This window comes from Rana temporaria, chromosome 4 (genome assembly GCF_905171775.1).
Source record: "Rana temporaria chromosome 4, aRanTem1.1, whole genome shotgun sequence".
Taxonomy (NCBI): domain Eukaryota; kingdom Metazoa; phylum Chordata; class Amphibia; order Anura; family Ranidae; genus Rana; species Rana temporaria.
Window position 1 is genome coordinate 144,414,925 of NC_053492.1, and position 14,514 is coordinate 144,429,438.

Here is a 14,514-nt window from a genome sequence, read left to right on the forward strand (position 1 = left end):
GAAGAACAGTGTACTGCTGCTTCTCCTCCCCATCTCCCTAAGAACAGAGGGTATGAGATCACTTATAAAAAAGGGGAAAAAAGTGTTTATTATGTTTTTTATATATCTGTACACAAATGTTTTGTCTTGTATTTCTATTTTAAACATAATAGGTTGTTTTACAAGGTGAGGGTTTACCTATACTTTAAAATCCAGAAGCCTGCACATTGCTGAACTTCATTACTAAATATGTAGAGACCAATGTTTAACTAAATTTGAGTCTTAAATTTAGCTTATTTTTGTTTTCTTCTAGTATCTTTTGTTCCCAATCCTCATTTTTTGTATAGGCACGTATAGTATATATTGTTATTCTAATTACAATACTTACTGTATCTGCATGTATTTGCTCAGTTGTTTGCATACATTCTTGTATTATTTACCCTTGTTTTTTGTCACAAAACATAAGGTATTCACATGTCACATTCCATTATTTATCGCTCAAATAACATAATTTTTCTTCATTTCAGGACAATAGACAGAACCATGCAAATTCTTGCTTTATTCCCCAATTGGCCTCATGCGTTTCCAGAACCAGTGATATATAGTGCAAACTGTATACAGCTGCTTCAGGCTATTTGGCAATCATCAGTACAGTGTATGGAAACCATGGGGTTGATTTACTAAAACTGGCAAATGTAAAAATCTGGTAATACTCTTCAGTATTAGTAAATCAACCCCCATGACTAGTATAGAGCAGGGCCTGGGGCCCATTGAGACAGATATTAGGTGCTGCTTTTTCTTCTTGGGTCTTTGAAAAATCTAACAACCAGCCAGAGTTTACGTTTCATTTACCACCTTCACCAGACACATGAAAGGGATGACATGACTGGCTAGAATGGACAGTTCTTCCAGGCATTTACAATAAAGAGACTGAAGGTCATACATCGCACATGCTCCCAGTAGTGTTGTATTTATAAAGCAAGTCACCTGAAAATTTCTTTAAGATGCTTCACTTGACTTTCCGGATAATTGTTGGCATTTGTTTCTGTTAGAAAAGCTCGAGCATATGCCATAGGTCCAGCGTTTACCTGAAAAAAGTGAACCATATCTCATCATATGTTATCATAGAAGAAAAGTCACTCCTCTGAATTGAAAAATAGATTTTTACACATTTCCCTTACTTATCACTTTTAATTTCATACAGTAAGAGAAGAAATGCCATCTGTTTGAATATAATCTTTTTAATATATCTACAAGCCCTACTCTATTTTAGAATAGTAGCCAAGTTTATGATGTGCTGTTAATGTGTTTATCTCAAATCCAGAGGGAAATAAGCAAAAAACACCTTTCAGCACACTATAGTTAGGTGGTGCTTAATGATAGACGGAATTAGCTGTCTAGGAAAAACGCCAAACGTTTTCATATTGTTCACGCAGTGATACCTCGTGAATGTCAGAGACAGCATTCACATTAATTTCTGCTGCCCACTGTAGAACTGCAGTTATGACTTTTAAGTCGGTTAAGTCCAATTATTTTTATAAGTGTATGCAATCTTTAACATTTTATGTATTTTCAGAAGTCATTGTTTGTAAATCTGCAGCTTGCATTTAAATAATACCTGGTGACCCTGCCATTAGTGTCCTTGTACAGGCTGTGTTTCACCCAGTATACAGAAGGCTGTATACTGGGTGAAACACAGTGTAAAGCAGAAAAAAGGGAGAAAACAATCACTAGAGTAATTGATGGTCGGACTTTGAGGCACAGCACAGGCTGCTACCCTGGGGCACACGTGCGCATTTCAGGCTGAAAGAGCTGTTGGCTTCTCGGACTATACTGTCCCAAAGTGTTGACTACTCAAACTATGTTTGGATCTTCACTATATACATGCCTGTATTTGACACAGTGAAAAACCACCCCAGCTATATTTTTACAGCAGGACCTACCGTATTTTCCGGCGTATAAGACGACCCGGCGTATAAGACGACCCCCTAATTTTCCAGGAAAAATTTAGATTTTGGGATATACTCACTGTATAAGACTACCCCCTTCTTACTGTCTTTCTGGAAGCTGAGGGGGAGCCAGAACCGCTGACAGAAACAGGCTTTTTCAAATCTCACTGTGCCATTACATTACATGCCCAGACTGTGCCATTACATTACTCACTGTGCCATTACATTACATGCCCAGACTGTGCCATTACATTACTCACTGTGCCATTACATTACATGCCCAGACTGTGCCATTACATTACTCACTGTGCCATTACATTACATGCCGAGACTGTGCCATTACATTACATGCCCAGACTGTGCCACTGTGCCATTACATGCCCCCACATTACCATCACTTGCCCCCACTGTGCCTGAACTTGTTGCCCCCCCCCCAGTGCAATAACACTCACTTTTTTTCCCCAGCGCTGACAGTGTCCCATGCTGCTATCGCGATCGTGAAGGATTTCAAAGCCGCGCCTTCACTGCAGAGTGTTCTGTGATAGGATGAACAAAAATCTTCCCAGCAGCGCCTCTGTTATGTTTCCCGCCTATCACAGATGCCTTCTCATCTCGTCCGAGGATGAGAAGGCATCTGTGATAGGAGGAACAAAGAACAGAGGCGCTGCTGGGAAGATTTTTGTTCATCCTATCACAGAACACTCTGCAGTGAAGGCGCGGCTTTGAAATCCTTCACGATCGCGATCGCAGCATGGGAGACTGTCAGCGCTGGGGAAAAAAAGTGAGTACTAAGACTGTACCCGGCGTATAAGACGACCCCCGACTTTGGATGCATTTTTTTGCATCCAGAAAGTCGTCTTATACGCCGGAAAATACGGTATTAGAATGGGGCTTATTATGTTTTGCTGACTACTTGACTACTTGGCAATGCCCTATATATCCTCGTCTCTTTTTTTCTCTTTTTTTGTGTAAAAAAACATTTTTTGGACACCACTGGATTGCCACTATGGGTGCAAACAATCAGTACTAATGATGATCAACATTCTTTTGATACATTTGGAAGTAGTATAAAACAACTCTTTGATAATTCTGCATACCTCTGCGGAATGCTCTGAACATTCTGGATGAACATATTCGCCATGATGTGCTAGACTATGAAACAATACCTGTACATTGTCAAAAATCCCTTTTGTCTCTTCCTGAAGAAGCCCAACGGCGAAACGCGTAGCGACTTCAAAGGATTTGTTCATATTTATTTATTAATCTATATGGTTTTATTTATTTTCATCAATGTTGTAATTTTTCTATCTTTGTAATAAATAATATTTTTTATACATACTTCCGTCTTTGCCTCAAAGTCCAACCATCAATTACTCTAGTGATTGTTTTATCCCTTTTTTTCTATCATATATACGGATGTGGCTCATGTGAGTGCTTTTCCCTGTGTATCTTGTCCTTCCCTCCCCTTGCCTCTACCCCCCCTCCCTGTGTTTTATGTTCCCGTTCCCTTCCTCCCCCCCTTTCCCTTTTTTGATTCACAGTGTAAAGCCTTGTACACACGACCAAGTTACTCGTCGGGCGAAACACATAATTTTCCTCATCGAGTTCCTTGTTAGGCTTGTCAAGGAACTCGACAAGCTTGCTTTGCGTACACACTGTCAAGACAAAATCTCCTCGTTCTCAAACGCGGTGACATACAACACATACAACGGCAGGGGAAGTTCATTCCACTGGCTAAACTCTTGGGGCTGCTTTTGCTAATCTCATGTGTTTGCATGTTAAGTAAAAGTTTGTTAAGAGACGATTTGCACTTTTCAGTCTGTTACAGCTTGAAAAATGTGTTATCTCCATTACAAATGCTACTTTTACTCCCGTCTCATACTTTATTCTGAGCAAGCGTGGGTTTCTTAGCATACACACGCTCGAGTTTCTCGTCGGAAACCCGCCCGACCAGGAACTCGACGAGCCAATTTGAGACTCCCGTCGAGGAAATAGAGAACTTGCTCTCTTTTTGGCTCGTCGAGTTTCTCAACAGTTTCCTCAACGAAAATGTACACACGACCGGTTTCCTCGGCAAAAAAATATCTCCCAGCAAGTTTCTTGCTGGTTTTTGTATGAGGCCTAACACAAGAAGTTGGCGAGAGACACATTACACATTACTAGTTTTTTGCCTTCTCTAGAAATTCTGTCACTGGCAAGATTCTACCAGCAACAGAATTGAAATGGTGATACGGGCTAGTACATTGTTTTCGCAAAATGCCACTAAGAACTGGCAAAGTACTATGTCATTGACTAATGAGATCCTACTTTTTAGTTACTGATTTGCTTTATACATTAGGCTCTTGTACAATGGGCTTCCCTTTTGTTATCGTTTAAGCCTTGGAAATCTTCAAGATGTTGCTGGGCTCTTTAAACATGAAAATTAAATTAGGTTCTTAATGTAAATTGATATTGAAACAATGTGAACTCTCTCTTATGCCCTGTACACACGATCGGTTCGCCTGATTAAAACGGACTGATTTAATCAGACGAACCCATCGTGTGTGGGCCCCATCAGTTTTTTTCCCATCGGTGAAAAAAAATAGAACCTGTTTTAAGTTTTTCGTATGGTTAGAAAACCGATAGAAAAAAAACGATCGTCTGTGGGGAAATCCATCGGTCAAAAATCCACGCATGCTCAGAATCAAGTCGACGCATGCTCGGAAGCATTGAACTTCATTTTTCTCTGCACGTTGTTGTGTTTTACGTCACCGTGTTGGACACGATCAGATTTTCAACCGATGGTGTGTAGGCAAGACTGATGAAAGTCAGCTTCATCGGATATCTGATTAAAAAATCCATCGGTTCGTTTTCATCAGACGAACCGATCGTGTGTACAGGGCATTACAGTTACTAATTTCATTTATGTAGTATTCATTTTTTTTCTTCCTGCAAGTGATATTTAAAGCTTGCCCTAACAAGGCAGTTGTCTCCCCGAGAATGACAGGCAGGTGTTATCTGCCTGCCAGTTCCTTGCATGACTTGCCAGACAGAGTGAAGCTGTACATGTGCAGTCAATACTTTCCACCCATCTTCTCAGGCTGAACAATATTTATATGTGAAAAGATGCACTTCAGACACTAATTCTTTATTGGCTATAGACGCATTCCTAAACAGGCAACCCTTGCACATTTGGCTGAAAACTGTAGAAATGTGCATCCTTTTATAGCCAGCCTATTGTCATTGACTTGATAGTAAATTTGTATATTGTGTCTGAACATAGAGTAAAGAATATACCTCACGGAAAATACATATTTCTGTTGGTCCCATCTACCTGTATAACATGTATACATTCTCTGGATGTACGCTCTAAGCACATAAGACAATGCATCATACAAGGTAACAAGGAATAAAACAAGTGCAAAGTACAGAAAATATTAGCAACCAATCAAAAACACTTTAATAGTTCTCAGGCCATTTAACTTCTGAAGTCTGGTTGCTATGGGATACTGCATATAACTGCACTATGACAGAAACCATATTTACTTACTTATTTTTTATTTATTTATTTTTATTGTACTGAATCCAAGGTTATATAAATGTAGCGCCTGGTTACTTCAAAGTACCGGTGCTAGTTAAATTTAGAGGGGGATCAGAGTGCTAACTGACTCTGATGCAGTTAATATGTTTACATCTGGGTCTCTGTCTCAGCTTGGCTGTCCTGTGGGCTCATTCTGTTGCTTCTGGGGTGCTATTCCCACCCCAGGACAATAGGTGGCAGCAGTGGAGTCGAGGTTTGGGTGCTCTTCCCTAGCAGCCAATCAGGAGGGAGTTTCCTCGCTGTGCATGCTGGGGGAGGGTATTTATGGGACAGACGCCATTTAGTCTGGGTCTTCTTCTTTGAGTGCGGCACCCACCTTTAGGGTGACTGCATCACGGCGCCCTGGCGTAATGGCTTTCCAGGCCAGGGTGCGCGTGCCACATGGTGTTCCTGGTTCCGGGACCAGGCTGGTCCGGAACACTTGAGCTGTGGCAGGGAGCCCAGTAGTCGACTGGGTTCCCAATCCTAAGATCCCAAGCAAGATAGCTGTTCGGCGGGAAATCCATCTGAGGAGAGCCAATGAGAGGGTGGCAGTCCAATAGGGTCTCGACAAACCACCGGGGATCAAGGTAGCCGGACACTGAGAGGCTGGTCACCTGTCAGTCAGTACCTGAAAACGATCTGAAGGAGTTCCAGGCAAAATTCTATCGAGGAGGATCATCTCCGTAATCAAGTTCATTCCAGGAGGGCTTGTGGCAGAGGCTTTTCCCTGAGTCCACTCCAGGAGTGTCTGTGGTAGAGACTTCTTCCTAAAGGTTCAAGTTCATTCCAGGAGGGTCTGTGGCAGAGACTTTTCCCTAAAGGTTTGAGTGATACTCTGGCTGCCAGGTCAGTGAGAGAGGCCTGTCTAGGTACACTAAGTCCACTCAGGCAGGAGTGGCGCAAGAAGTGTTACACGCAGGACTGTTTCCCTATTACTACACCTGAATCTGCTGTTCTCCTTCTCCTTTCAACTCTACCTTTCACCACAAGTTTACTGTTTTTACCCGGCTGGGTAATAAAGTGCACAGAAAAGACACCTGTTGTGGACATTCCGTTACTGCTACATTCATCATACACCCCTAAGACAGCGGAGGAGCCATGAGGTAACATGCCACTAAAAACAAACCAGCAGCTTCTTTTATGTAGTGCTACATAAAAATGTAATCACTTAGTGCCAGTTCACACAGGGGCAACCTGACTTACAGCACGACTTTGCAAGGAGACTTCAGCGCGAATTGGAGCAACTTACAACGCAACTTGAAGTTGCCTCCAGGACAGGCGACTTTGGCTGTGGCCAATCACAGAATAATCAGCTCTGTGGAAGGGAGGGGTTTGCCTGAGTAAACTATTTTCTTTTCCTGTAAAGTTGCTTCAGTTTACCTCCCTGGCGGTATGATTATTTCAGAAAAAAGGTGCTGAAAGCGGTACCATTATTTGCAAGGAAATTTGGCGTTTTATACTGTAATTCTTAGGAATAACTCACTTAAATCTGACCAAACCAGAGTCTAATAGGCATAGGCGGGTATGACATTTTTTTAAAAACAAAATTATAAGTTATAATATAATAAATAATTATAAATAATTATAAAAAATAATAATATAATTCTAATAAAAATTATTCAATAATGGTATCAACTCAAAATCACTGAAATTTGCTCAGTTGCAGAATTGTTGCTTTCATTATTTTTTTTTTTATGATGAATTTCCCCACAAATCGCTATCGCACAATTCTGCAAGTGATTATAATTTATTATCGCTGTTTTCTAGTTGATCTAAAAAATGTTTGACATAAAGGGACACTTTTGGTTGCTATGGACAATATACAGTTTGCAGGGAGAAAGAAACGTTTTTATTATATAAAAGAACATGTAGGGCACTGGGCAGACCACTAGGGACAAGGGGGTATGTATTTTTTACATACAGTACTGTAATCTATAAGATTACAGTATACTGTATGTATAGTGTTTGTTTACCTTTTTGAATTTGGCGCCGATCTCCGCTCCCGTGCGTCATAATGTCGCAGGGAACAGAGATCGACGGCACAGGAGGACACTGTGTGAATCGAGTGAGGTCCTGCTCGTTCACACAGCGCGGTGGCATCGCTGGATCCAGGAACAAGTTAAGCCAGCGCGCTCTGCAGGCTCTGCATCGCTACCCCGAGCGTGACTCGGGGATACCAATTTCAGCCCAAAAAATCCACCCCGAGTCAAGCTTGGGAATACCGCCAGGAGGGTTAAGAGAGTGATCCAACTTTGGAGGCAACTTACATTGAAATCTATGGGTACAAGTCGGTTAGAAGTCGCCTTGAAGTAGTACAGGAACCTTTTCTGAAGTCAGAGGGACTTCAGTAGTGTACATGCTCTCATTCACTTCAATTGATTTTCTCATGTCGCACAACTTGGGGCGACTTGGGGTGACACAAGTCCGATCCTAAGTCACAGTAGTGTGAACCGGCACTAAATGTACTGAAAATAAATTGCAAGAAAACAACAAGTTTTTGTCATCCCATTCCTTTAGTAAGTTGATAACCTCACATGGCTTCAAATACTATCTCTATGCTGACAACACCCACATCTATCCCTCAACTTCTCAGCTCATCCCTTTAGCCTCCTTGCTCATTTCTAATTTACTAACTGACATTTAATTTGCTAATGGTGTCAAACCATTTTCTAAATCAATTTTTAAAACACTAAGCTCATAATATTTCCCGCCCCCTTCCTGTGCCCCCTCCCCATTGTAATTTCACCTCTGTAACATATCCAAAATACACCCTTTCTTAACTAACCCACAAAGCTAATAATTCACTCACTTGTTATCTTTCACATTGACTACTTCAAGTTCCCTTTAATTGGCTTAGCTCTTTATAGGCCATCCTCCTGCAATCCACCATGAATGTTGCTGCAAGACTCATCTGCCTTTCCAACTGATCAATGTCTGCCTCCCCTCTTTGCCAATCCCTCCACTGACTTCCATCCACCCAATGAATACAATTTAAATTATAAACAATAACTTACAAAGGAACCCATACCTCTGCCCTGAGCTACATCACCAACCTTCTCTTAAAATATTACCAAAGCATCCTCTTTGCTCCTTTCAAGACATCCTGCTCCCTAGCTTCCTCACCAGCCTCCTCCCATGCATGCCTTCAGGACTTTTCCAGAGCCTCATCCATTCCCTAGAACTCCATGTTCCAATCTGTTCAGGTATCTTCTACTTTGTCCACCTTTAGGGTGCATTTACACCTACAAATGCACCCGGCTCTTATTATATGAGAGAACCCCAGTAGGGGCTCCCTGTGATAAGCTGTGGGAGGCAGCCCCATTGAAAGAAATGGGAGGCTGCAGCTTCTGCAGCTAATTGTGGTCACCTGCATGTAATCTCTCAGGCAGTGATTACTTGCACATGGCCATAATTATCTGCAAGAGTCATCATCCTCCCATTGCTTTTAATGGGGCTGCCTTCCTGGACTGTAATACCCATTCCCTGATGGTTTATCCAAGTTTGCCTTCATGAGAAAATGTGTTCCTCTTTGTTTTCCCCCCATTCGCTCTTTGACCTCTCAATGGGTATCATCTGTTATACATAGATACTCCATGGTTTTTGTTTTTTAAAAGGTAATATTAATCTGCTTTGTGTTTGTACATTTTTTTGTATGAGCCTAAATTTATATGTCCCCTTTATCTTTAACTTTTTGATATGTATTTTTCTTTGTAAAGGTTTTCTTATTTTATCCTCATGGTTTTCAAATTGTTTCTTCTGCTGTTTCTCCATGTGTTGCACCAAGTGCATTATTTACAAGGACATGGTTTTGGAAGATGAGGAATAGTACAGAATGGACTTTTTATTTTATTTTTTATTTGCACTTATATTTGTTTTTTGCAGATTCTGATTGTTATCATTTTAATTGTTTATGTATAATTTCACTAGCAGTTTGATGGTTTAGATGCTTTTATATACAGTAGTTAGTATTATTTTAGGTTTGAGAACACTAGGACCACTAGGCTATATACTTACAGTATTCATGTATTATCATCACTGATAATAAGCACAGCAGCTTAGTTTAACATTTTTAGGTTAGATAGGGAAGCGCAAAGGTAAATAACGTTTTGGCATAATTATTGTAACTGAAATGTCTCCCTTTATTTAAGTGCTAAGCACACTGTACAAATCCTATATTATTATAATAATAACCATAATAATGATAATAAATATATCGTTAACAACAATAGCACATACATTTTTTTATGTTTAGTTACTTTAAACCCTTCTGCAGGCATAGTTTATGCAATGTGCAATCTTCTGTTTAGACTGCATGTGCTATGGGATTAGATTGCACAGAGGTAGCCACATTTGTATGCATGAATAGGGATTTGGAGGTCAGCAATATCTTTTCCTGAGCCAAAGTGACCTGCCAAGTAGTTGCAGCACAAGGCTTTACTTGACACTCAGACTGTCCCTATAATTACCATTTCCCCAGCGAACAGAACTCTGCTGATCTCACCTTGACACTGACGCTCCCTTGAAGCTTCAGCTGTAGTCTTATCATATCCACATCATCCATAGTGCACAGCTGCTGCAACTCCTGAACTTTTTTGGACATTTCATCTATAGCCACTTCAATAGGATTAAGTTCTGTGCTTGTTTGGCTTACAACTTGAATACGCTTTTTTACATATGGAAACGAGTGACTGGCTGTGTGGAAATAAGAGAAAGTAGTGGGATGAAGTTAGCTTAAAAACCAAGGATGCTTGTAATGACAGTATATTGCATTCTCTGCCTTATCCATTACTACCATTACTACCAAAGTGCCAATATTTGCTTTTTTTTGGCCAGAGTAGGCAAGCAATAATACCTCTGTTAGGTCTCACTGCTGTCTGGGTTACCAGAATAGGAACAAAGAAAAATATTCAAATGGGGGAACTTGTTCCAATGACAACTGTCAAAGAGGGGATATTCTTTATCCTCTTGTCTCTACACAACAGAAAGTAAAGCCATTTATCCCCAATAGGACACAGACAGCACAAACAAAATGACAAATGTTTTACCAAATTCCCTACTTTATTCAAACTTTACTGGCTTAGGATAATTTCTTGAAGGATATTTCCAGAAAATTGTGTTGTCATGAGCTACTGGCGAAATAACACAGAGTGGTTCTCAGCTTTCTGAAATATACATCTGTATGTACACATTTTCATCTACAGCCCATGTGATGGTGAACAGCATCACTGAGAACACAGTGATTCCCTTCAGGAAGTGTTATATTGTAGTGGTTATGCTAACACCCTAGGCCTAGGACTTCTTCAAATCAGTTTAGTTGAGCTGCATTAATCTGCACAAAAAACAATTGTTTTCTATGTGTTCTATTAACACCAAATACTGTGTTGAGGTGGGTGCACAGCGGGTTTAGTGAGCAAAAATGGTGAATGTTCAGCTTTAATTTTTCAGTTAAAAATAAGTAAAAGAAGAAATCTGAATAACTGCTATGTACTCAACGGGGCTACTAAAGGCAAATAGGCTGTTAACAATATTAATTTCACTTTTCCAGGGAATTTTCTCTAAGCTTGGTGAACATGTACTCTGCAAAGAATACTCAATTTACATGCAATGAAAAAAAACCCTGTATATTTGCTTAAATATGTTTCAATGATGGAAGTCACCAATTCACTAAGCTATAGAAATTTTTTTTTAAAAAAATTGAGCAGCCTATTTACCTTTAGCAAACCAACCCCAAAAAGTTTAACAACAAGGTATCGCCACTAAGATTCTTGGCTGTGCCAACATGGAGTTTCCCCTTTTGGTGGGTGGGAGAAACTGAGAACAAATGAGTAGAATTCTCACTGTTGGAGTTCCTAAGATATATAGGAATTCACTTGTTGATCCAACTTTCCAACATTTAATTCAAGCCAAAGTATTCATTTTGCTGGACTGATTTTTTGTATTTGTTTGCGATTGTGAGTGTAACATGTCAAGTTACTTGTGGCAAGAAAATTAGTCATAGAGACTTAGAAAAAATTGCAAAAAAGTTATAACAAGGATTTGGGAGGACTTTGACTTTACATTTAGATTCTGTGATAAAAGGCAAATGTTATTAATTACTTACTGGTAAGTACTGTGCGCCTCTTGCATTGCTCCTCCACTCCGCCATGTTTCTTCCCTGATAGCGTAAATGGCGTCTCAAACACAAACCGACTGATATTATGATGCCTCTCAAAATCTGTCTTTCTGTCTTCTAGCTCTTTCTCATCAAAGTAAGGTGTGACATATGTGACTTGAAAGTAAGCAAATTTCGGATCTAGATCTTTGGGATTCACCTACATAAAAAAATAAGCATAATTATTTCCAACATGTACCTAAAGCTATGCTCTTACTATAAAATTCTACAGTTTTGTCTACAGTTTTTCTTTTTTTTTCAAATTTTTTATTGAGAACAAAGAACACAGAGTAATGTAACAGACAATTTCGGTTGGAACAATAAAAGAAATACAGCGGTACATCTTGGATAAAGTGGATACAGTGGTAGCAACGAAATGATCTAAACATAGATAACCGTAAATCCTATGGTACAAAGTTGGATAGGTCTTTATGACGGAAACAACTGAGGACGTAGTTTCAAGGGACATATAAACGCAAGATTACAAAGACAAAAGCTCCAATCCAAGAGCATTATGACAGTGTGAAACGCGTCAGCTGTGTTTTTCTAATCTCTGCTGTGACATGTCAGTTTGGTGACCTATTTTATTAAAAAGGAACGCTTTTTTGGAGTGCGACTGCCCTAGTCTTCTTCATCAATTTTTGCATTTTATTGCATTGCCTGCACCCAGGGTTTTGGATTTGGTGAGAGAGTTCTTTGGTCATCGGAGCGGTCACCCTTTTTCTCATTTTATCTTGGACTTTGCCCAGCGCATGCTCCCTTGAAGTTTGGGGATATGGTGCTGGGAGACACAGAGCAAGTGAATTTTACAGCGTCTAAATGTAGGTCACTGGGGACATAAACTGATAAAAGTCAAAGTTTCCATATGGGTCCTGAATAGATTGCTGAAAACAAAGATGAAGGTTTACCTCTACTTTAGGTGAGAGACACATAAATTGAACTTATTCAGTTAATGCTCGATCTAGTGGCTGATCTATGAATCTTTATCTTTAATACAATAGCAAATTGAGACAAGAGACCAGTAGCCGAGACAAGAAGCACACAAACCTTGTTGGAGTCCTGAATGATCTTTACATTGTCCGCTCCAAACTTATCAGTATAGAGCTTGAGCAACCTTTGCGATATCTCTGACAACCCTGTTAATTTGGGTTCTTTATAAATGTACTCTTTTCCTTCTTCCTCTTCAAAGAAACCCTATAAAAGAGAGGATCGTTATGTAGAAGTATACTAAGAAATACTCAGGGATTCATTCCCCAAAGCCACACCATGAACTGTTAGTCACTTCAATGAGTTTATCACACACCCTACAGCAAGTACACATGTGCAAGCAAAGCCTTTGATGCATTAGAAATAGAATTATTAATGGATGATGGAAATTTATGTTAAAGCTGAATACAGGGAGAAGCTGTATCACTGAGATTCTCTAATAACAGTAATAATTGCCTACAAAGAACTTTTACGTGACATTAGGAACATATTTTCTTGGAAATGTTTTGAGCACTTTGAATAGAGTACAGTCACCAGTTCTGTTCCCCGAGGTATATTCCATCCAACACGAGCAACAAGCTAGTGATTAGATATGAATACAGACATTTTTGGCAAACCAAAATATGCTTCTACGAAGTATAAGATTTTCCAGTTCTTAAAATACTAGGAATAATAGAGACAGATATAGAATCAAACATAATCACAGATATGCAAGATTCTTTAAAATGCCTATTCTTCTCAAACTGTTTAGTAAAGTTCTGAAGAGATATAAAAAGCCAGTGGGAGATGTTTGTCTATTGTAAGCTATGCACTTTTTACTTGCTGCAATGTATTCCTTTTTTTTAGGGCTGTGCAAATTAACTTTTAATTAATCGATTAATCTTTAATTTTTTTGATCGATCAAAATCTTTTTGATCGATTAAAATTATTTTGATTGGTACTCACCTCTCCGCTGGCTTCTGGGCCTTCAGGGAGTTCTGTCGGAGATCCAGTAACGTCACGGACACCGGCGGGGCTTGCTGTGTCCATCTGAAGGGCTCCTTTGCTGTGCCTTCATATCTGCATGCCGGCGGGACCTTACTATCTGCCACACGCAAGGGCTGTTACACTTCCCTCTATCAACCTGGGATTCTACAACCATCCACTGGGAGTTGTGATAGTTCCCTTCATAGGACATCTAAATGCCAACGGACTGATGTTAACCTCTCCTCATCTGGATTCAGCAGTGATATCGTTGTACACATTTTTATACCAGTATCATACTTAGCTACATGTTTTTATGACGCTTTTGTTACCGTTTGGTACCACTCACACCATTTTTACAGTTTATGTAGCTACATCGATTTTATCTCCAGTGCAATATTTATTTGGTTACCTACTTGAAGACTATAAAAGTTTTAATGCTATTCCCATTGAGCGCTGCCTTTGTGTGTTTTTTGTATCCTGCTATCCATTTTTCCAGTTGTTCATAGCTGCACTGGGAATCAGCCTGCAAGGAGATCAGCTAAAAGTAGTTGGATCTGTATGTGCGCTATAATTAATCGAAATTAGTCGATTAATCGATTAAAAAAAAAAACGATTAATCGAACAGAAACATTTTGATCAGTAACAGCCTTACTTTTTTTCATTAAAAAAGAAAATAAAAAGCCAATGAATGATAAAAGTAATTAGCAGCACCCCAAAAACAAATGACTTATTTATACTGCATAAAACCTTTAAAAATCAACTCCATCATTGCTCCAATCAAAATGGATGGCATTTCTGCAGATTCCAAAATGATTTTACTGATTATATATACATGCCTTTTTTAGTTTCTTTTTTCTTTTACAATAAAAATAGATCTAACTTATTTGAATGCATGTGTGCATGGTACAAAACAAGGAAGT

At 39.5% G+C, this 14,514-nt stretch overlaps 1 protein-coding gene across 13 annotated transcripts in view; it reads right to left on the reverse strand.

The window, feature by feature from the left end:
- The window catches only part of DOCK10 (dedicator of cytokinesis 10), a 433,376-nt gene that overhangs the window by 10,392 nt on the left and 408,470 nt on the right, over positions 1-14,514 (reverse strand). For all 13 annotated transcript variants that reach the window (XM_040349133.1, XM_040349131.1, XM_040349129.1 and 10 more), the window contains 4 exons: positions 12,689-12,835; positions 11,591-11,801; positions 9,992-10,182; positions 967-1,067 (listed from right to left, as the gene is read on the reverse strand). In XM_040349133.1, coding sequence (XP_040205067.1) covers positions 967-1,067; positions 9,992-10,182; positions 11,591-11,801; positions 12,689-12,835 — 650 coding nt within the window. The remainder of the gene's footprint in view (positions 1-966; positions 1,068-9,991; positions 10,183-11,590; positions 11,802-12,688; positions 12,836-14,514) is intronic.